This window comes from Siphateles boraxobius, unplaced genomic scaffold (genome assembly GCF_051911475.1).
Source record: "Siphateles boraxobius isolate OS27281-9 unplaced genomic scaffold, OSU_SipBor_1 6, whole genome shotgun sequence".
Classification (NCBI taxonomy): domain Eukaryota; kingdom Metazoa; phylum Chordata; class Actinopteri; order Cypriniformes; family Leuciscidae; genus Siphateles; species Siphateles boraxobius.
The window spans coordinates 35,141,977-35,165,613 of record NW_027509186.1 but is presented as its reverse complement, the minus strand read 5'-3'; the positions used below and the strand labels follow the sequence as shown (position 1 = coordinate 35,165,613).

At 37.2% G+C, this 23,637-nt stretch overlaps 2 protein-coding genes across 3 annotated transcripts in view; one reads left to right on the top strand and one right to left on the bottom strand.

The window, feature by feature from the left end:
- The window catches only part of epha4l (eph receptor A4, like), a 49,271-nt gene extending 32,218 nt beyond the window's left edge, over positions 1 to 17,053 (top strand). For both annotated transcript variants that reach the window (XM_077206979.1, XM_077206981.1), the window contains 13 exons: positions 9 to 344; positions 6,125 to 6,249; positions 6,481 to 6,640; positions 7,467 to 7,581; positions 7,883 to 7,935; positions 8,022 to 8,135; positions 8,218 to 8,403; positions 12,573 to 12,634; positions 12,865 to 13,074; positions 13,612 to 13,761; positions 13,961 to 14,154; positions 15,314 to 15,475; positions 15,573 to 17,053. In XM_077206979.1, coding sequence (XP_077063094.1) covers positions 9 to 344; positions 6,125 to 6,249; positions 6,481 to 6,640; positions 7,467 to 7,581; positions 7,883 to 7,935; positions 8,022 to 8,135; positions 8,218 to 8,403; positions 12,573 to 12,634; positions 12,865 to 13,074; positions 13,612 to 13,761; positions 13,961 to 14,154; positions 15,314 to 15,475; positions 15,573 to 15,687 — 1,982 coding nt within the window. In that variant the 3' untranslated portion in view covers positions 15,688 to 17,053. The remainder of the gene's footprint in view (positions 1 to 8; positions 345 to 6,124; positions 6,250 to 6,480; positions 6,641 to 7,466; positions 7,582 to 7,882; positions 7,936 to 8,021; positions 8,136 to 8,217; positions 8,404 to 12,572; positions 12,635 to 12,864; positions 13,075 to 13,611; positions 13,762 to 13,960; positions 14,155 to 15,313; positions 15,476 to 15,572) is intronic.
- Positions 16,697 to 23,637, bottom strand: part of LOC143716520 (uncharacterized) — a 31,098-nt gene continuing 24,157 nt past the window's right edge. Inside the window, exons 15-25 of the mRNA XM_077209074.1 lie at positions 22,399 to 22,506; positions 22,112 to 22,225; positions 21,825 to 21,938; positions 21,485 to 21,556; positions 19,640 to 21,403; positions 19,174 to 19,344; positions 18,998 to 19,096; positions 18,687 to 18,860; positions 17,742 to 17,912; positions 17,489 to 17,662; positions 16,697 to 17,386 (exon numbers count right to left, since the gene is read on the bottom strand). Coding sequence (XP_077065189.1) covers positions 17,230 to 17,386; positions 17,489 to 17,662; positions 17,742 to 17,912; positions 18,687 to 18,860; positions 18,998 to 19,096; positions 19,174 to 19,344; positions 19,640 to 21,403; positions 21,485 to 21,556; positions 21,825 to 21,938; positions 22,112 to 22,225; positions 22,399 to 22,506 — 3,118 coding nt within the window. The 3' untranslated portion in view covers positions 16,697 to 17,229. The remainder of the gene's footprint in view (positions 17,387 to 17,488; positions 17,663 to 17,741; positions 17,913 to 18,686; positions 18,861 to 18,997; positions 19,097 to 19,173; positions 19,345 to 19,639; positions 21,404 to 21,484; positions 21,557 to 21,824; positions 21,939 to 22,111; positions 22,226 to 22,398; positions 22,507 to 23,637) is intronic.

Sequence of the window (23,637 nt, the reverse complement as noted above, 5' to 3'; positions counted from 1 at the left end):
AATCGCAGGTCCTCCATCCGCTCCACACAATCTGATATCGAATGTCAACGAGACGTCGGTGCTGTTGGAATGGAGTCCGCCCCTCTCATCCGGAGGCCGTCAGGATCTCACATATAACGTGGTGTGTAAGCAGTGTGTGCGAGACACGCAAAGATGCGTGCTGTGCGGGGACGACGTGCGATACTCTCCTCAGCGTCTGAGTCTGCGCTCCACGCGGGTGTCCGTTCACCAGCTGCAGGCGCACACCAACTACACCTTCCAGATCTGGGCCGTCAACGGGGTGTCCAAACACAACCCCAGCCTGGAGCAGGCCGTGTCCGTCACGCTCACCACCAACCAGGCTGGTAAGTCTGTGTGTGTCTCCAAACATGCTCAAATGTAATCATGCCAAAAGTTTAGAATAATTAATAAAAAAAAATAAGTTTTTGAAATAAGTTTCTTCTGCTCACAAAGGCTGCATTTATTTGATCAAAAATATACTAAAAACAGTAATATTGTGAAATATTATTACAATTTAGAATAACTGTTTTTTATTGTAATATATTTTAAAATGTAATTTATTGCTGTGATCAAAGCTGAATTTTCAGCATCATTACTCCAGTCTTCAGTGTCACATGATCCTTCAGAAATCAGTATAATATTGCTGATTTGCTGCTCAAGAAACATTTCTGATTATTTAAAACAGTTCAATATTTTAACATTTCAACATCTGCTCAATATTTTAGTTGAAACTGATTGAAAAGTGAAATAGATCAAAAGTGACAGTAAATACATATATACAAAATTAAGCAGCAAAAACTGTTTTCAACATAAATAATAAGAACCATTCATATTTGAGCACCAATAATAGAGCAAATCAGCTGATTTGATGCTGAAAATTCTGCTTTGATCACACGAATAAATTACATTTTAAAATATATTCAAATGGAAAATAGTTATTTTAAATTTAAAAATAAAATTTCTCAATATTACTGTTTTTACTGTATTTTAGATCAAATGAATAAAGCCCTGGTGAGCAGAAGATATTTTTTTCAAAAACTTTTCCAAACTTTTGGTAATTACAATATTTTTCACCTAATCTTCAGAGAAAAGATTTCACAAGGTTCAGTTTCACTCGTCTAATCACCTCAGAGAACTTCTGCATGACCTTTCTGCTCCATTACAAACACACACACATGTAGAGCGTCAAATACACTCTATTTTGATTCATGACTGTGTGTGCGTGCAATTGCCGACTTGTGATATGCGGTCTGTGCTCTTGATGGTGTCTTGGGTTTCCATCGGAATAGCGCGTTAGCTGGAGATCCGGAACTTTCTGTGACAACCCAAGCCTGTAAATCAGCCTGAGGGATCGGAGTGTGGAGTTTAGGGTGTAGGGTGTAGGGCGTAGTGAGGAAGGGTGGGGTTTTGTCATGCATTGACGTGCCTTTGGCTACAGAACAGAAGACCTGAATATATGTGTCCTACTCAGACGTGCACTGGGCAGCTGTGTGTGTGTGTGTGTATTTACAATAATTAACATATGCTTCTTAACGTAGATGCTACTGACATAACGTTTAATACTTATACACAAAACACAATATATTCCTGCTGTCGTAGTCAGATTTTTTAAAGTTTCATGGAATGGGAAGCTGCGTAAAACCTCCTTAAACATGGTAAAAAAAATACTGTAACATGCTGTTTATTAGAGATCCGCGGATGGGCTATTATTTCATCCGCAACCGCATCACAAAACTCATCATCCGTCCGCCATCCATCCGCACCAAAGCTTTTGACCCGCCATCCGCTGATACAAGGCGCTGCTGATGACAGCCGCGAGACCAGAAACCGTCCGCCACCCGCCCGAATTTAATTAAAATATTTTTTTTGTCACGTCATCCGCCCGATCCGCGGTTTATCCGCGGAGTCCACGACTATAACCGCCAACCGCGCATCTCTACTGTTTATTGCTTTATAAATCTGATAAAAGACACTAATGTTCACTTTTCAAATTACTCATACTCCTCTAATAAGAGAAAAAACCAACAATTATTTTGTATTGCAGATAACTGTTTGCTAACAAACGATACAGCATCACTGCAGCGCATAATGAGACTTTTGTGACAATATATGCAAACTTGTATTTGTGTTTATTTTGCAGAAACCTTTACAACCAAATACACCTATTTTCCAAGTCTGATCAGTATTCAAATATTATTATAAAACTTTGTATGTGAAATTTGTATTTGAGCAGTGAAGACGTATATCATATCGCTCGTCTTCTGGGTGTTTTAAATTTTATACACTGCAATTCTCAGCTTTTTTGTTTCTATAAAACAATATTATGCCAAAAAAAATTATGTATTATGTAAATACTGACTTCCCCAGCATGCGCTTAAGGTGTTTAATAAATGGGCATATAGTATGATGCTCCTAAATCATTATTACTGTATCTTAACATAAATCTTAAAGCTTGAGTGTTCACAATGAGCGAGCGCAGATTCTCATCTTTCCTTTGACGTTATCTCAGCCAGACACACACACACCCACAACTCCATTACGGCCCATATCTGTCAGAGCAGACGGCATGATGGATGTGTGTTAGAGATGAGTGTGTTAGGTGGTTGAAGGGGGGCGGTGACCCCTGTGTTTTTGGCTGGAGGGGGTCGTCTCCGAATCCCCCCGAGGGACGCCCCTAAATCACGTTTAGTCTGTCGGGCCTGGCAGAGGAAGACGGATCTGTGAGATGGAAGAGGGCCGCTGTCGAGCTGCTGCTACAGCTGGCGGGGGATCCAATTGTTTAACAGTCACACACGCTAATGCATGAAACTCTAGCTTCAGCACTTGAATTTAGGAAGCTTATAGATGAATCTGTGCACTTTTTGTACATTTTCAATGCTGATGGTGGGGGTGTGAAATTGGTCTGGATAGTAGGGGCGCTGCATGATTAATCGAAATAAAAATGAAATCGTGTTACGGCTTAGTGCAGTTATCAAATCACAAAGGCTGTAATCTAATTAAATACATGTACAGCATGTTTCAGAGTGAAGCACATCACTGTGTTCATTTACACGTGCAGTTCATCATCATGTGTCTTCAGTGTCTCAGAGCGGCTCGGTTCACAGTAAATGCTGCTCCACATGAACTCATATCTGCATTTGCTTTGAGTTTGGGTCGTTTATAATGTGCATTTGAAAACGCAACATGTGCCAATCATCTTCCTAAACTTTTAATGAGCGCTTATAAACCGGCTGTTGTCAACAAAAGAGAATATTTAAAGGAATAGTTCACCCAAAAATGAAAATTCTGTCAGTAATTACTCACCCTCATGTTGTTCCAACCCTGTAAGACCTTCGTTCATCTTCGGAACACAAATTAAGATATGTTTGATTAAATCTGAAAGCTGGATCACTCCTCCATAGGCTTCTCTGTAATTACTAACTTTTCTGGGCCGGCAAGTTTCAAAGACAATGTTTAAAATAGTCCAAGTGACTTCAGTGGCTCAACGATAAGTTTATCAAGCGACAAGAATACTTTTTGTGCGCAAAAAAACAAAGATAATGACTTTATTCAACTATTGATTTTCTTCTGTGTGGGCCTCTGAAGTGAGTTCACGTAGTGTAACAGCGCAGCGCTTCTGGGTTGTACGTCAGAACGTAGGCTCACTATTGGCCAGCATCACACACGTGACCAGCGTCTGCCAATATTGAGCCTACGTTCTGATGTGGTTTCTTGTGTTTTTTGGTAGGTGGATGTTAGGTGATTGATTGAATGCTCTAGATTGTTCCTAGGTAGTTCATGTTTCACACTAGAGCATTATGCACATATAACATCTTTTTTATATAAAAAAAACTCTTTAATTTTTTTCATTTTCAGTCACCTGAAACGTTGTGAAGACAAAACATCACATTTTCTGAAACATTGTGGCCTTAGATTTATAAGTTTGTTCAACCCCAAATATGAGCAATAGTAATAGTCATGCTTGAATTAACACCCTTAATTAGCCAAAATACGCAGAAGGGCATGTGTAGCACTTCGCCAAAGACAGCATTTGGATTCTGTGGAAATATGGCAAGCTTTCTGTGGTTTAGATATCTGGAGTTGTTCTGTTTGGTAGAGGAAAATAATACAATATAGAGAATTTTCTTCTTCCTTCACATCCCCCAGTTCTGTTTTCACTTTCTTTTGCTGTTTTTCTCTTTTATCATTGTGTTTTCGACTCTGTGTGATGTGTCTTTGGAAAAGCAGAGAAGTCAACGCACATCTCTGTTGTGTCTGATTCTGTCTGTTTGACTTTCTCACCCTCAACAAAAACAGCTTCGGGGGGAAAAGAAACCAAACAGACAATAGCGGTCTTAACTCCAAATCCACGGTTTAGAAGAAGAAAAGGTCTCCTTGTCCTCTGGGTTTATCCTTTCTCTCTCTGTTTGTTTCTGATGTGATAAAAGAAAGACAGATGTCTCAGGAAAACCTGACAAAAGTAAAATTTTGTAAACGTAAACCTTTTATAAATATACAGGTCCTTCTCAAAAAATTAGCAAATTGTGATTAAGTTCATTATTTTCCATAATGTAATGATAAAAATTACACTTTCATATATTTTAGATTCATTGCACACCAACTGAAATATTTCAGGTCTTTTATTGTTTTAATACCGATGATTTTGGCATACAGCTCATGAAAACCCAAAATTCCTATCTCAAAAAATTAGCATATTTCATCCGACCAATACAATTTTTAATACAAAAAAAGTCAACCTTCCAATAATTATGTTCAGTTATGGACTCAATACTTGGTCGGGAATCCTTTTGCAGAAATGACTGCTTCAATGCGGCGTGGCATAGAGGCAATCAGCCTGTGGCACTGCTGAGGTGTTATGGAGGCCCAGGATGCTTCGATACCGGCCTTAAGCTCATCCAGAGTGTTGGGTCTTGCGTCTCTCAACTTTCTCTTCACAATATCCCACAGATTCTCTATGGGGTTCAGGTCAGGAGAGTTGGCAGGCCAATTGAGCACAGTAATACCATGGTCAGTAAACCATTTACCAGTGGTTTTGGCACTGTGAGCAGGTACCAGGTCGTGCTGAAAAATGAAATCTTCATCTCCATAAAGCTTTTCAGCAGATGGAAGCATGAAGTGCTCCAAAATCTCCTGATAGCTAGCTGCATTGACCCTGCCCTTGATAAAACACAGTGGACCAACACCAGCAGCTGACATGGCACCCCAGACCATCACTGACTGTGGGTACTTGACACTGGACTTCAGGCATTTTGGCATTTCCTTCTCCCCAGTCTTCCTCCAGACTCTGGCACCTTGATTTCCGAATGACATGCAAAATTTGCTTTCATCCGAAAAAAGTACTTTGGACCACTGAGCAAAAGTCCAGTGCTGCTTCTCTGTAGCCCAGGTCAGGCGCTTCTGCCGCTGTTTCTGGTTCAAAAGTGGCTTGACCTGGGGAATGCGGCACCTGTAGCCCATTTCCTGCACACGCCTGTGCACGGTGACTCTGGATGTTTCTACTCCAGACTCAGTCCACTGCTTCCGCAGGTCCCCCAAGGTCTGGAATCGGTCCTTCTCCACAATCTTCCTCAGGGTCCGGTCACCTCTTCTCGTTGTGCAGTGTTTTTTGCCACACTTTTTACTTCCCACTGACTTCCCACTGAGGTGCCTTGATACAGCACTCTGGGAACAGCCTATTTGTTCAGAGATTTCTTTCTGTGTCTTACCCTCTTGCTTGAGGGTGTCAATGATGGCCTTCTGGACAGCAGTCAGGTCAGCAGTCTTACCCATGATTGCGGTTTTGAGTAATAAACCAGGCTGGGAGTTTTTAAAAGCCTCAGGAATCTTTTGCAGGTGTTTAGAGTTAATTAGTTGATTCAGATGATTAGGTTAATAACTTGTTTAGAGACCCTTTTCATGATATGCTAATTTTTTGAGATAGGAATTTTGGGTTTTCATGAGCTGTATGCCAAAATCATCAGTATTAAAACAATAAAAGACCTGAAATATTTCAGTTGGTGTGCAATGAATCTAAAATATATGAAAGTTTAATTTTTATCATTATATTATGGAAAATAACGAACTTTATCAAAATATGCTAATTTTTTGAGAAGGACCTGTATGAACTCCTTCTGTCTCTCTTCAGCTCCCTCTACGGTCATGACTGTTGAGAGTAAGGACATCACCCGCCACACGCTCTCTCTGTTCTGGGACGAACCCGAGAAGCCCAACGGTGTCATACTGGAATATGAGGTTAAATACTACGAGAAGGTGAATGATGGGAAACATTTTCTTCTATTGTATTTTAAAGTTCATATCTTTTTAATTTTAGGTGCACTGTTCCTTTAAGAGACAATATAGCATTCCCCTGTGGATACTTGCTGTCTGGATAAACAGGAAGTGAAGTTTTATTGGAGTTAAAATAGCCCTCAAACGTCCCTCTATTGACCTCTTACCTTCCTCCTGTCTTCCGTTCTCTGTCTCTTTATTTTTAAATCTCAGGATCAGAATGAGAGGAGTTACCGCATCGTAAAGACGATGTCTCGTAATGCTGATATTAAAGATCTGACCCCGCTGACCTCCTACGTGTTTCACGTGCGCGCTCGCACCGCCGCGGGCTACGGAGAGTTCAGTGCCCCCTTCGAGTTCAGCACCAACACTGGTGGGTGTAAAGCTCATATTCAACAGTGTGTTTTTAAATTAACTGGAATGATCTAGAATCAAATATATATTTATACTACTCAAATAAAATGAATAAAAACTATATTCGAAATCTGTTTAGTTGTTAGTCACTGGCATTGGAGGCTGACTAAACTGATGAAAAATATGAAATATTTTAGGGCTGATATTTAAAATGATGCGATTATTTCTGATAAATTACAATTGTATTTTTAGAAAGCTGTTTAAAAAAAGGGTTATTTGTAGGACTACGATTTGGCCAAAAATGTTTGTTAAACGCATCTAACATAAAAGTTTGTGTTTTGACAGCCCTAGTTTGATTATATATTATAATATATTATTATATTATACAAGTATAATATCAATTATTATTGATACAATATTACTATAAAATAATACTAATTATTATTATTATTATTATTACTAACAGTTTTATTATTACTTTTATTATCATTACTAAATAAGAAGAATACACAGGATCATGAGCTGCTCATTTGTAAATAAGCACAGTTCTGCGCTTAACTCTGAAACATGCAGCGCATGTATTTATTAAAATAAATCGCAGCCTTGTGATTTGATAATTCCACTAAACCATATCACAATTTCAGTTTTATTTTGATTAGTCGTGCACCACTAGGTTCATTATTTGCAGTATTGTTCCATTAAGAGCCTTTGTGGTTCAAAAGATTCTTCATAGTGACAAATGTTCTTTAAACAGTTTTTCATACTGAGTACAAAACGTTGTTGCTTTTTAAGTTCTTCCTGGCACTTTTTTGTGTATATGAATGCAGTGTTTGTGTTTCTCTCAGTCGCAGCTCCTGTTGTTGGAGGATTCATGAGCTCTGCTGTGCTGCTGCTGCTGGTGGCCGGATGTGTGGTGGTTCTCCTCCTCATCCTCATCATTACCTTCATCATCACCAAAAGGTGACTATTTTTTCTGTACCGATAGGCCAGTGTTGATATTGTTAACTAAAAACTACAACTATTAAAATTAACTGAAATAAAGCTGCCATAAAATAAAATATGAATTTTAGATAACATTTTCTATTAAACTTACTAAAACTGAAATAAAAATAATTTAAAGCCAAATACAAATATTCAGAACAAAACAATAATAAAAAATAAAAATGACAAAAGCTCATAATATTACTAAAACATACTAAAATAACACTGATAGAACAATAAAGGAATAAATGCTAAATAATTGTGTATATTTTCATCTCAGGAGGAGCAAATACAGCAAAACTAAACAGGCCGAGGAGAAAAACCTGAAGCCAGGTAAGCAAACACCTTTTATTAGTCCGCAGCTGGAACAAAAAATTAAAATTTTCCATTCTCAAACGTTCTGTTAAATTTCCCGGCAGGGGTGAGAATATATGTGGACCCTTTCACCTATGAAGACCCCAATCAGGCCATCAGGGATTTCGCTAAGGAAATCAGTACCTCCTGTATCAAGATCGAGAAGGTGATCGGCATCGGTACGTTAACAATCCTTTTATGTCTTTAGTATGTCATCTGTTAATGAGAGATGCATGTAAATATAACTTCCTGTGACTGTAGGTGAATTTGGCGAGGTGTGTAGCGGCCGGCTGAAACTTCCTGGAAAGCGTGAGATCTGTGTGGCCATCAAGACGCTGAAGGCGGGGTTTACCGAGCAGCAGAGGCTGGACTTCCTGAGCGAGGCCAGTGTCATTGGCCAGTTTGAACATCCCAATATCATTCACCTGGAGGGCGTGGTCACCAAATGTGAGTCAACATTGACATCAAGGGCTTTTGTTTGTCTTCTGCATTCATTTTTAATTTGGGATGTCTTCATGAGCTTTGACTTGCCTTAAAGGGATAGTTCACATTAGAAATTAAAATTCTCCCTCATGACATCCCTGATGTATATGACTTTCTTTCTTCAGATAAACACAAACAAAGATTTTTATGAAAGTAATCAATCTTTGTGAGTCCATATAATGCAAGTGAATGGGTGCCGCTTAGTTGACGCTTCAGAAGCAATAATTTATAGTAAACAAGTTACAAAATATTAATATTGTTCGCACAAACTAGGGATGGGCATTCGATTAAATTTTCTTAGTCGATCGTCGGGAGAATTAACGATCGACTATCGATTAATCATTAATATTTTTTTATTCAAATTCATTATTTATTTAACTTTTTATAAATTAAAAAGGCAATGAAAATACAAAAATACAGCGTGTTTTTCCTCGATTAGATCTTTATTACAAGATGATCAACTTGTGGCAGTAAAACTGGACGTTCGGTTAGGCTAAACTTGAAGATATATATGCACTGCGGTGCTCGAAAGCAACGGAACCTGCAGCTGTGAGTTGGCGTTCTTAAACAGAGACCCTTGTTTGTTCCAAAATAATAAATAATAATAAAAAATCATGTTAAACAATAACTTAACCAAAAACATAATAATACTTAGATCTGACAGGTTTTGTCAAAATGTAACTCAAAACTATCCAAGAACGAAGTCGAGAAAGAGGGTGAGAGAGATTACTGGAACAATCAATTAGGCTAGGCTACTTAACAAAGCCTCATATAAAATAACTAGTAACTCACATACAACTTCTACACCAGTCTACTGATTTTTGTTGAGAAAGATAAGCATGTTGATGACATGATCTGGGGTCAGACGCGACCGCAACTTGACCGTCAAGCCTCGTTTACACTTTCGCCTGGCTCTGCAGCGCGAGTCTCCGCAGACTGCGCGCGCACCTACCCAAACAGACGAGGCGTTTATACTCGACGCGCTCGCCTGTGAAACACCGAATACCGCAATGACGTCATTTTTGCCGCGCTAACCTTCGCGCTCGTGCGGACGCCTCGAGTGTAAACAAGGCTTCAGTCCAGCCGCTGAAAACACCTGCTCTGAGGAGACTGACGTTGCCGGGATGCACAGGTACCTCCGCGCTAACTTGACCAGCCCGGGGAACACGTTCACTTTCCGCAGCAGCATTAGTTTAATGATAATCGATAACAAATTAACGTGATCGACGAAATTCTTAATGATCAATAATCGATCGTCGATTAAACATGCCCATCCCTAGCACAAACATCTATTGTTTCGCTTAAAAAATATACATTTTTCCCCTTGGGGTCGTTTGGATTTCTGTCATGGATATCGTCATTACCATTATGGATTAGCTCAACTACTTAGTTTCAATAAAAGCTGTTTTTGGACTAATGAAGAACTTTTGAGTTCTGAAACTTACTGGATATTTTATAGTACAATATCTTCTTATATGTCGAAAGATCAATTCTCAGTCATGACCCCTTTAAGTAGAATTGTATTTAATGGAAACCTTTTTACCATTTGTTACGTGAGGCAAAAAAGTTAGAATCAAGGATAAACAGCATTTTAACAACATCTGCTCGAGTATATAAAGTCTGCTATTGGATCATTGAGGGTAAACATCATATTATGCCACTACATTACAGAGAGCTTACCACCTTCTAGCTACTTTCTGCCTTAAGAACAAATGGTGCAACCAAATATAGTTGCAAACTAACTAGTTGTTACTAAGTTTCTAGTTTGTACTTTACGTTCCAATGTAAGAAGTTAGGAACGGCTGGTGAAACCCTATCCAGAACACTACATGGTCAAAAGACTGGATATTAAGTAGGCTTAAACCCCCTAAAGAAACCGGCTGGTGATGTCGTTTTCCTTTTGATGTGCTAATGGTCGTGTGTGTTTATGTATGCATGTCCAGCTTATCAGTGTGTTTGCTTGCTGAGCGTGTCCTGACAAAAACTGCTGTGTGATGCACACACACTCACCCTTGTGGTCTCCAGATGGAGTGGGCCGCTCCAAGGGGCTAATGTGAGCTAAAAAGCACAGCAGACTCATTAATCACTTCGTCAGGCCTAAATGTGTTTGGGGGTTAGAGTGTCACCCTATATCTCTAACCTACAGCCATTACTGTGTGTGTGTGTGTGTGTGTGTGTGTGTGTGTGTGTGTGTGTGTGTGTGTGTGTGTGTGTGTGTGTGTGTGTGTGTGTGTGTGTGTGTGTGTGTGTGTGTGTGTGTGTGTGTGTGTGTGTGTGTGTGTGTGTGTGTGTGCGCGTGTGCGAGAGTGAGAGAAAGTTAGCCTTCACACACTTCACATTTGGCTTCTTATTAGTCTTGGCTTTCCTTCTACTTTATTTTTCTGTTTACTTACTTTTCTAAATGTCATTTCATGTTTAGTAAACCAGCACTAGTTTATCCCTAAAAGAATGTAATAAAAAAATGTAAAAAATTGTTTTGTGAGTTTAATTAAAAGGTTCTTTTTTGCAATGTCAGAAGCACAATGTCATAACATTTTATTTTTTTATATATATAAATATATTATATTATTTATTATATTATTTATAAATTGTGTATTTGAAAATATATAAAAGTTGAATTAAAAGATTTGCAATGTCAGAGACAAAATGTCATTACATAAATTTAGATTTTTTAATAGCTTTTTTAAAATATTGTATATATAAATGTTTTATATTATATATTATATATAAATTGTGTATATGAAAATATTTAAGAATATACATATTAAAATGTTATTATTTAAAAATGTTTATAAAACATTTAAAAAAATATTTTATAATATATTTGTTTGTATATGTTGATTATAATCACAATGCACACACACGCATATATATATATATAGTTAATATATATAATAGTTTTATATAACAGTTTCTTTTTGAATGTTATTGTTATGTATTTGTGTATATGTGTTTATTTCCCACACTCGGCTGTACATGCTGAAAGAAACTTCATGTCTTGAGCAGCAGGCGACATCAAAACCGTTGATTTATAATTCCTTAGTAAATTAAATTGGTGGGAGACATTTCTAACAGGTGAATACCAGCCAGCACTGTCAATCTTTAATTTAATTTTAGCTCATAAATGTCCCCATGAAACTATAAAGCCGTCTTAAGTGTCCTGCTTTGTGTTACAGCAGAGTTAATAGAGTTAAATACTTCATTTGCATAATGTAAATTAGTATGAAGTGAATATAAATATGTAAATAAGGCAATGTGGTATCACTGGGCCTCTCAGTATCTCTCCTCAATGATTCAACAGCATTTCTTTGCGACTATTTGACGTAGAACTTCTGGTACTCTTGTTTCAAATGCAAGTTATCAGTGTTTTTGTTTTTTAATAAAATATTTATGTTTTGATGGAGATTCTAACCATTATCTTGCAGAGTTCATTGTCAAACATACACATACTTGTAGGCACAACCATACACGCAAAACTTGACAAAGTCAGTAAACACCTCATTAGCATTCTAATAGGGTGGGCGTAAAGGGGCGGGGCTGGGAAACTCAGACAGTGAGTGTGAGGGGTCAGAGGTCACCTGCTCCTCAGGCACTCTGGAAGAGCTGTCAGTCAAACTCGCCTCAAGGTCATCAGAAAGGCCAGCCCAACAAAGATGGCCGACAATGTGTCTGGTCGAGCTTTATTTACCGCACTTCCTCTATAGGAAAGGAGCATTGGTGAGTGTCAATCAGCAGGCCTGCTGTCAGTGTGTGTTGATTCTGTTTGAATTACTGATATTCATGTTCTGTGCCGAGTGTTTACATCAGTTTGTTTGTCACTGAGTTTTGTGCGATGTATGATAAGTTTCAAGAAACAGTGTTGCATACGCCCAATGCATCTCTGGCATTCAAATATTGTCAGTGGGAAAGTTTGTGCTTTTAAAATAGATTTATATGTATTCAATTAGCAGACGCCTTTATTCAAAGCAACTTACAAATAAGGAATGCAACAAAATGATTCATCCTAATTAGGCATTAACATGCTATAATACAAAATTCCACGATTGTTCAGGCTAGATTTGTTGTATTTTTTTTTATAGAAACTTGGATTTATTTAGTTTAATTGTTCTCTTTTTGTCTCTATTTCATTGCAGGCAAGCCAGTTATGATTATCACTGAGTACATGGAGAACGGCTCACTGGACATGTTTCTCAGAGTAAGATTGTGTTTGTGTGTCTATACAGTATGTTTCTCGATTAAAATTAAATATATATCTTAAATTCTGCATTCATTTTCAAATTTTAACATTCTCTGGATAAATAAAAATATATTTAGGCATAGATAGATAGATAGATAGATAGATAGATTGATTGATTGATTGATTGATTGATTGATTGATTACCAAGGTGTCACTATTCAGGTCTGAAGTGTTGCTTCCTCTTTCAGAAGAATGACGGTCGCTTCACCGTTATCCAGCTGGTGGGCATCCTGAGAGGAATCGCGTCCGGTATGAAATACCTATCCGACATGAGTTACGTTCACAGGGACCTCGCAGCACGCAACATCCTAGTAAACAGCAACCTGGTGTGCAAAGTCTCGGATTTTGGGATGTCCAGAGTGCTGGAAGATGAACCAGAAGGAGCGTATACTACCAGGGTACGAGTGTTTACATTTATACATTTATAATGTAACACTAACACTTTACAATAAGGTCCTATTCGTTAACATTAGCTAATGCATTAACTAACATTGAGCAATACAATTTTTTTTTTTTTTTTTTTTTTTTAATCTTTGTTAACATATAGTTAACAATAACAACACTTGTTCCAATACTGTTATATGGAGTTTCAGCCTTCTGGGAATGTCACTTATTTAAATTAGTGGGTTGGAATTTACTGTTGTTTAAATACCCGTTCACACCAAGGAAAATAACTGTGATGATAACGATAAAGATATAGTTCTATTAATCATTCTAAATATCAAAGAATAGCAGAGTCGACACCACAACTATAACAATAATAGCACTGAGAAACAATATTGTTGGAATCACTTTCAGAACGATTTTTTCAGCTGATAAACAATAAAAACATTGACAGCCAATCAGAATCCATCCTGCTTTAAAGATGGATTGTGTGGACTGAATCTGGTTATAGTTATCATGGTGTAACATGAACATGAACCTGTCAATCACAGGGAGGAAAGATTCCAATCCGCTGGACGGCTCCAGAAGCCATCATGTACAGGAAGTTCACCTCGGCCAGTGACGTGTGGAGTTATGGCATCGTCATGTGGGAAGTGATGTCATATGGCGAACGACCATATTGGGACATGAGCAACCAGGATGTAAGTGGCACTGTACCACAAATCTAATTAATTACGAGAGCTTGTCATGCCATCTGCACTGGCGTTCCCATGGTACGCTTAGAAGAGTATTAATACTTTGCTTTATCGTGCTATTGTGTGCCATGCCAAGTTATACAAACCAACTGAATGCGGTAGTTCAGAAAGATCAGCAACTCATTTCCTCTCTCCTGTTTCCTAGGTGATAAAGGCAATAGAGGAAGGCTACCGGTTGCCGCCGCCCATGGAGTGCCCGCTGGCTCTGCATCAGCTCATGCTGGAGTGCTGGATGAGGGAACGCGCAGACAGACCCAAATTCAGCCAGATAGTCAACATGCTGGACAAACTCATACGCAATCCTGCCACGCTCAAGAGGACGGCAGGAGACGCCAGCAGGTGCACATCAACACTTTTATTCTTGTTGAGACTTTTGCATTCACTTTTTTTGCTGTTTTGGGTGTATTTTGGTGCAAATCCTAAAATATGTGTTTGGCTTTTGTAGATACTTATTAAAACAAAAATCCCTTTTGAGCTTTTATTAGGTTTATCTATTCTTCTGGGGACATAAAGTTCATCTCGACAGGAAGCTACTTATAATTGCTGTACACTAGATAGAAAGATAGAATGCTCAATTGCATGTATCATTGAGTCCTAAAATATTTCAGAATGCATTTTAGTTAACAAAAATTCTAGATAAATCCTGTCATTAGCAACAGTTTAAAGAAAACCCAGTTAGCAGTATGTACAACGGCATCATGTTTTTGCAATACATGCATACTGTATAGCATACAAATGTTTGGAAATTAATACTTTTATTCAGAAAGGATGCATTAAATTCATCAAAGGTAACATTAAAGACATTTATGTTAAAAAAAAAAACTTCTATTTCAAATAAATGCTGTTTTTTTAACTTACTATTCATCAAAGAATCCTGAAATGTATCACAGTTTCCACAAGAAATATTAAGCAGCAAAACTGTTTTCAAAATTTTTTTTTTCTTAGCAGCAAATCACCATATTAGAATGATTTCTGAAGGATCATGTGACACTGAAGACAGGAGTAATGATGCTGAAAATCAGCTTTGCATCACCAAAATTAATTACATTTTAAAATATATTCAAATTATTTTAAATTTGTAATAATATATATTTTTTAATTATTACAAAAAAATTCAGCCTTTTTTGAGCATAGAAACATTAAAAAATCAGACCAAAAACAGACCACAGAGTTATGAACAGTAGTGTATGTTTATGGCTTAACCTTAAAATATGCTTTTTAACATTTGCATATAAAAATTATGATTTTATTGAGTTCCTTTATAAAGTTTCCATTATAAAGCCCCTGTTTTTCTAAGGGGAATTTTTAGAGAAGTAATCTCTATTTTAAGTGTAGCAAAACAAGCAAAGTCATGCAAACACGCATAACGCTACATATATATATATATATATATATATATATATATATATATATATATATATATATATATAAACACATAAATTCTGGCAAGTTCATTTTCTCTGGAATAAAATGTATTATGTAATGTTGTTGCCCTCAGGCCCCACCCATCCATGCTTCACCACGCCCCCTCTGAAGGCTCCGCCCCTTCTTTGGGTTCTGTGGACGAATGGCTGAAAATCATTGGACTTGACCAATACAGAGAAAACTTCAACACAGCAGGATACTGCAGCTTAGAGAGCGTCATACCCATGAGTCATGAGTGAGCATCACAACACATTACACACCTAATTACACATCATGATGAGCTTGAAGATGACTATAGCTTACCAAAAATCCCCTGTGGTGCTCTTTTACAGGGATCTGGCCAAAATGGGAATCTCATGCAGTGCACATCAGAGGAAGATCCTGAGCAGCGTGCAGGATTTATTGTCTGGACTGCATCGAAAACAAGACACAAAGATTCCTGTCTGATTTGTGACGAAGGGAAAAAAACAATGCATCATGTTGGTTAGCATGAATTACAAGAGAGACGGAATATTTCACATCACTCTTGCACTTTAATGGAATATGAATGGTATGAAGATCAGAATGAATGAGCTAAACTGCACTTTTCTGGACCGCTCTGTGCTTTTACGAGGATTTTTTTTTTCATTTTCTTCCCTGATTGTCTTCATGATGTCTAAGGATTTTTAAACTGGCCTTTTGCCGACAATTAAAATGACTTAATGCGTCTCTCCGGATGAGATGTTTCTGACCCTCTTGATCCAGGCAGCAAGGCAGTATTTTTTGTCAGGAGAAAGTTTGGGAAGTGTCCTCCTTGTGTAAGTGGAAAGAACCATTTAAACTAAGTGCAAACAGACTACGACGCCTTTCTCTTCAGGATCTTTTCAGGATGGCCGAGTCTCGTCATCCGCAGGAGGGAATTGTTCCCTGTGGATCAAATTTGAACGTTATATTCAAATGGTTCTTTTGCCTCGGGAGATTTTGAGCCATTGTAAACTAATCTAACAGACCTTTTGGACAGTGTGTGCTTGTTTTATGAAGGCCAGATGGAGTTTTTAGAGGCATTGCTGAATGGAAAATTATATTGCTTTTTTTGTTGAAAAAAATAAAAAATAAATAAGGGGAATTTGAAGATAGATCCAGATAAGATTTAGTCTTCAGTTACTCATGTTCTGTGTATTCAATCTTTGCATTTTTTAAGTAACAAAGTAAATAACTTGATCTGACGGTTCTTCCTGGTTTCTTTTTGTCAATCCTTTATTTTCTTTATTTTCCCCTCTTTTCAATTCCATTTAATTTACTTCTGTGTCTCTACCTTTTGAGTTCCATTGAATCTACAACCAGAGGTCATGCGCAAATAATTAAATCTGTGTATGTAATTTGATAAAATGTTCGAAACTGCTGAATTGAATCATTGCAAGAATTTCATAGTCACAGATCTATTTTTAAAACGTTTTTCACTGTACATAATCTAGGATTTTGTTTGTACATATGATAGTTTTTAATAGTTTTTTTCATGATGTATATAATACCAGCAGTCGTTTTCATGTACAGCTTCTGACTTCTGTCATTTTCTTCCTTTTTTCCCCTTTACATGTGCAAAAAATATGTTAACGTAATGTATTTAATTTTCACAGTGAGCATAATATTCATGTTGCAGTAAAATTAACATTGTAAAACAGCAGTATATTTAAGAATGGTTTGGTAACAGGTTGAAGAATCTTTACACAGTTTTCACAGTTTCTGTATTTCCACCTTTAGGTGCACCTAACTTATGAGCTTTATTTATGATCTTTTTGTATCTAGTTCTTAAAATAAAATTTCATAGAAATTGTTTGTAGTTAACACTATAAGTATCCAGAAAAAAATGCATATCCATTGTACAATATCCATATATAGTAAGTATGACATCCTTTCCATGAGTTAATGATGGTTACTGTATTTTATGAGTTATCCCACTCTTTTTTTTTAAGGGTTATCTTAAACATTATTTTTTGTGTTTTTCTGTTTTTATGATGACTTTTTCAGTATCATGGAGATCAAATTCAAGTCTGACTCTTCCAGATCATTCTCAAGTAGATCGATCTCTTTCAGGTGGGATGGATTTGATTTCAGAGCTTCGGTCAGTGCCTTCACACCTTCATGTGTAACATTACAGTTGGACAACCTAAAGAAAGCAAAGGGGTTTTCAGACAGTGGAAAAGTTAACCAATAATGGTATAAATGGTTAAGTTTTTGTGGAAATCTGATTAGGTTTCATTTCTTTTACCTTAGCTTCTCTAGTTTACAGTGAGGATTTTGTAGTCCGACACAGAGCTTCTTCACACATGAGTCTCGTAGATCATTAATACTCAGATCCAGATCTGTCAGATTGGAGGTCTTTGAGCTAATAACTGAAGCCAGAACAGTGCAACTTTTCTCTGTCATTCCACATTTGTCCAACCTGAGAAAGAAATGAATTGTAACATAATGCTTCGTTTTCCAACTTTATCAGAAACATGCACTGATTTCTATATCTGAACCTCAGTGTTTTCAGTCTACAGTTTGGATCGTGGAGAACAGCAGACAGCAGCTCCACTCCCTGATCTCCAGGTCTGTTGTTTCCCAGGTCCAGCTCTCTCAGCTGAGCGTTTGACTGCAGAGCTGAAGCCAGCGATTCAAAGCCTTCTGCATTGATTTTGCAAGTTGAAAGTCTAACAAGTCAAAAAGTTCTTTATTATACAAATTATAGTACACAATATTATTTTAAAGCAATCATTCACCCCCAAGAAAGTTATTAATTCTGTCATTTACACATAAGAACTTTTCTTTTCTCCATTCAAATTGAATGGTAATTTAAATTCCAACCTCAAAACATCATAAAAGTAGACCACATTGATAACGCTTTACTGAAATGTAGTTTTAAACATAACATAAGTTTAAGAGTGAGAGTGGGGTGTTGCTCTGTAATAACATTTCGAAACCGCGACCACATTTTGAACGCGTTGCGATTCGTCACGTGACACGCCAGAAACAATGGGCATCAATGACGTTGATTATAGGCTACAGAAACGCATGTCCAAGTTGTTCTTCAGATAAAGTTATCGTACAGCTTTAGAAGGCTTGAAATATTGCCTACCAGTCATATGGGGTCTTTTTATTAAAAAATTTGTGTCTTTTATTTAGTGTGACATTTTATATAAACGCCAACTGTAATTTTATGGAAACGCTGCCTAATAAAACCTCCTTTTGGATTTAAACGAAAAAAGAAATCTGCATTGTAACGATGGTAAGTAAATAATTTAAATTTGTAGGTGAATTAATACTCTAAAGTTCATGAATTCAAAAGTCAACACATTTACTTTTCGACTAACATCATCAAGGCCTTAGATTTTCTCTCCATTGACCGTTTATAATGCATAACACTTTTAAAATTAATCGATTCAGATAAAGGTCAAAACTTACTAAATAAGTTTGTTGTAACTTACTTTAGTATTTCCAATGCACACTGAACTTTCTCCAGGGCAGCACAGAGATGTTTCACTCCTGAGTCTCCTATGTTATTCCAGCTCAGGTCCAGCACTTTCAGATGAGAAGGGTTTAAACTCAGAGCTGAGCTCAGGAAAACACAGCCTTCTTCTGTCACTCCGCAATTCTTCAGACTACAGATAAGTGAAAATAAGTTCATTATCATTCTGAATAAGAAGGTATGCTGTAATTTAAAGTATGCAAATACCATCTATGCATTTGAAATACTAAATATAGCCTACAATATCTGGAGCTTAGAGAGTAAACCTACTTAATTGATTCCAGCCTACACTTTGTGTCCTGTAGTCCAGCATTAGGAAGAACGGCAAATTGAAGATCGGGATCACAATCATCAGAACCCAGACTCCTCCTGACAATGGATTTATATGTTTGATTAAAACTTGTAAATGTAAACAGGGTTCATTTTGGTTCATTGAAAACTCATACACTAATTCTTTTAAGTCATAGTGTGATCTTTTCAATCCAATACAGAGTATTTCCACTCCAGAGTCCTGCAGGTTGTTGTGGCTCAAGTCCAGCTCTCTGAGATTAGATATTGATGGAAGAACAGCAGAAAGCACCGCACAGCCCTTTTCTGTGATATTACAGTCATGCATCCTGCCAGAACAAATATATTAATTGCATCAGCAGTTTAGACTAAGGTAGATGCTATGTACTGTGTATATAATGGTAGATACTGTTGCAACAAATATAAATGGCATAAAATAGCATCTTTAAAATAGTGATTTATAGTGTAAATAGAAGTAATAAATAAATAAATAAATACATTTTATTTATAATGCACTTTACATTTCAAAGAAATCTAAAAGTGCTCAAAGTAATGTGCTATTTGTAAAATATCTCTTTTTTCATATCATTGACTTCATGTATGCAAGCAACTAAATGTTCTCACCAGATCATTTTTGACAACTTGATCACAGGAAGCAACCAGAACACAGCTGTGTCCGATCTTCCGTATTTACGAAGTTCAAACTCATTGAACTTCTCATTTGATGTCATTAAGATGTACACCAGAGCTGACCAGAGATGTGGGGACAGAGTGTCGCTGTTTATTTTTCCGGAGGTCAGATAGCTTTGGATTTCAGTAATAAGAGAATGATCATTGAGTTCATTCAGACAGTGGAAAAAGACAAGAGTCATTTCTGAGCAAGGGATTGTTTTTATTGTTTGCTTGATATACTCAATAGTTTTCTCTCTTTCCGGGGAGCTTCCTGTCTTCTTCACCAAAAGCCCTTTTAGGAGCTTGTGATTTGACTCCAGTGAAAGTCCCATAAGGAAGCGAAGGAAAAGATCGAGATGTCCATTCATAGTTTCTAAAGATTTTTTAACTGCACACTTGTGCAAGCTCAACATTGTCATGGTCGTTTCAGATTCATGTGCTTCAAGCACGTTTTTGCCATTGTTGTGGAAGGAGAGATGCACATATAGAGCCGCTAGATGTTCCTGAATACTCAGATGAACAAAGCAGAAGATTTTCCCCTGATACCAGCCAAACTCCTCTCTGAAGATCTGAGTGCAAAATCCTGAGTACACCGATGCTTCTGTCACATCAACACCACAGTCTATCAGGTCTTCCTCATAAAAGATCACATTGCCTCTTTCCAGTTGCTCGTATGCCAGTTTCCCTAGTTTGAAGATCATCTCTTTATCTTTGTCCTCCTTCTCAGTATACTTTGTGTCTTTGATGCTAATCTGTGCCATCAGGAAGTGTGTGTACATTTGAGTGAGAGTCTTGGGAATCTCTCCAGTCTCTGCTTCGCTCAGCATCTTCTCCAGAACAGTGGCTGAGATCCAGCAGAACACTGGGATGTGGCACATGATGTAGAGGCTCCTTGATGACTTCAGGTGTGTGATGATTGCATTGGCCAGACTCTGATCACTGATTCTCTTCCTGAAGTATTCTTCCTTCTGTGGATCATTGAAGCCTCGTACCTCTGTCACTCGATGGACACACTCAGACGGGACGAGATCGGCTGCTGCTGGTCTGGAGGTGATCCAGATGAGAGCAGAGGGAAGCAGATTCCCCGTAATGAGGTTCGTCAACAGCACGTCCACTGAGACTGATTCACTTACATCACACAACCTCACATCGCTCTGAAAATCCAGAGACAGACGACACTCGTCCAGACCATCAAAGATGAACAACACTTTATATTTGTCACTGGATATATCAATTTCTTTTGTTTCAGGGAAAAAGACATGAAGAAGATCTGCAAGACTGAGTGTTTTGTCCTTCATCAGATTGATCTCTCTGAAAGGAAGTGGAAATATGAGCTGGACGTCCTGATTCTCTTTCTCTTCAGCCCAGTCCAGGATGAACTTCTGCACAGAGACTGTTTTTCCAATGCCAGCGACTCCCTTTGTCAGCACAGTTCTGATGGGTTTATGTTGTCCAGGTAAAGGTCTAAAGATGTCATTGCATTTCATTGGTAGTGTTGCTCCTGCTGCAGCCTTCAATGATTTCTCTATCCTTTTAATTTCATGTTCATTACTGATCTCTCCATTTCCACCCTCTGTGATGTAAAGCTCTGTGTAGATCTCATTCAGGAGTGTTTGGTTTCCCTGCTTTGCAAATCCTTCCAAAATGTAGAGATGCTTCTTTTTTATGTTTAATTTCAACCTTTGAATCTTGACTTCATGTGTTTCTGATTCATGTCTGTTAAATATATGTTTGTTAGTAGCAACAACTAAGCGCAAATTCAGACACTATAAATTAGTCTTGATACATTTAACCTACTGATATCCAATGCATCTTCCAGGAAAGTTGCTAATATTTTCAGCATCTTGATCTGAATTTCTGTGTAAATCACTTATAGACGACAAAAAAAAAGTTTGTTATTTGAATCTTTTCTCATACATGAACATACAAGCCACAAAGAGAAAATGAAAAAATCCAGTCACACCACAATAACTGTCATTTTCTCGTCTTTCAAGTCAGTGTAAAGTACTCTAATGCTTTCTTATTCATAAGATGCTTTAAGTTTTTGTTTGTCTGAGAACTTTAGAGACTTTGTGTGCATCTGTCTGTCTACCACAGCACTGCAGTTCTGAATTCCTTTAGCATTAATCGTCATTACCTTTTTCCAATGGGAGCTGATCCATTTTTCAGTTGAATTGGTATTTTCATTGATCGATCGCTCTTCATAGACAAAACGCTTGGGGCAGGCGAGTCTGATTTCTCCTGCTGAAGACTGACAGTGAAACGAACAAAAAAAACAGTTTTTTAAGTGAAGTGTAATTGTAGTGTTTTAGAGACTGTAAACAACAAAATATTGAAGTGATCAGAAAATGATTGGAAACTCCCTCCTCAATATGAATGTGCAGTATTGCAGTTCTGAATGTCTTTAGCATAAATCGTCATTACCATTTTCCAGTGGGAGCTGATCCGGTTTTCAGTTGAATTGGTGTTTTCATTGATCGATCACTCTTTATAGACAAAGCACTAGGGGCAGGTGAGTCTGATTTCGCCTGCTGAAGACTGACAGTGAAACGAACAAAACAATAGTTTTTTAAGTGAAGTGTAATTGTAGTGTTTTAGAGAAGGTTAACAACAAACCATTGAGGAGAAGAAGTGATCACAAAATGGCTTGAAACTCCAGTGTGAAACACAAATATGCAGTATTGCAGATCTTTGGCATAAATCGTCATTACCTTTTTCCCATGGCTGATCCATTTTTCAGTTGAATTGGTATTTTCATTGATCGGTCACTCTTCATGGACAAAACACTAAGGCCAGAATAGTCTGATCTCTCCATCAAACTGGAAAACAGGAAACACAAGATCATGTCATGCTATATTATGTAAATTAGGGTGAATGTTATCACGCTCGTGACATTACAGCTCAAATAGCAAGGACTTTTTACTGAAGAAATTGTCACTTTTCTGCTTTTAGTAATCCATCCAGCTTGCCTAAGCATATACACTAAGACTTTTTTTATTTTTACATGCCACATATGGTCTCCATTTATATAGAATTAATTAGGGTACTAAGTGTCTGCATCTTTCTTCATTTGGTTAAAATATTCCCTGTAAGGGTGATTAGAAAACTTGAAATTATGTAAAAATTACTTTGTTGTTGTAGATGTGTCTTATTAATTCAGTGAATAGGCATTTGTACTGATCTGTCACTCCTTATATACAGAACTCTGGGTGCAGGTAAATCTGATCTCTCCTGACCAAAACGGTCAGATGCAACATTACATCACAATTAGTGAAATTAGAAATTAAATTGTTAAATAATTTAGAATTTAATCCCAGCTAGTATCTAGACATATGATAGCTGTACAGTTTCTCCTCCAAATAATCATAGCTTCTTTTAACCAAACTGATGTTGACATTGATCTGTAAATCAGCTAACAATCTTGTTCTATCCTAATTCTGTAAACATACAAATTTATACATGTGCAGAAACAAATTAAAAATATTTTTCTCACCCATTCAATCCACTGACAGAGGTGCTGGAATCATTGTCACCTTTAGTATTTATTAGGGACATGCTGTTTGTCCATATGTCTCACCTTTGTTTTTTTTTTTAAATAAGATTATCAGGAGAAAATAAAGCTTTTTATGCTTAAAGTTTTTGCAACATAGAATGCTGTAAAAGTGAAAGAAACTTTTGGTTAGGCACGCAAGCGTTCTTTTAAGAACTGGTTTTACTTGATTTTTACTAGAGTCTGATGTGTAACATGTTAGTTACTACATAATATTTGACTGAACTTACGTATACAAATATAGTTTGTGGTCATTCAAGATTGTATGTTTAACTTCCTAGAGAAAGCATAAAGATTATTCATGTTTTTTAACATACAACTCAACATTTTGTGAGATTCTGCAAATAAGAATATTGAAAACATTAATAATTCTTTAAATCACAGTTTCAGGTGTATTTTA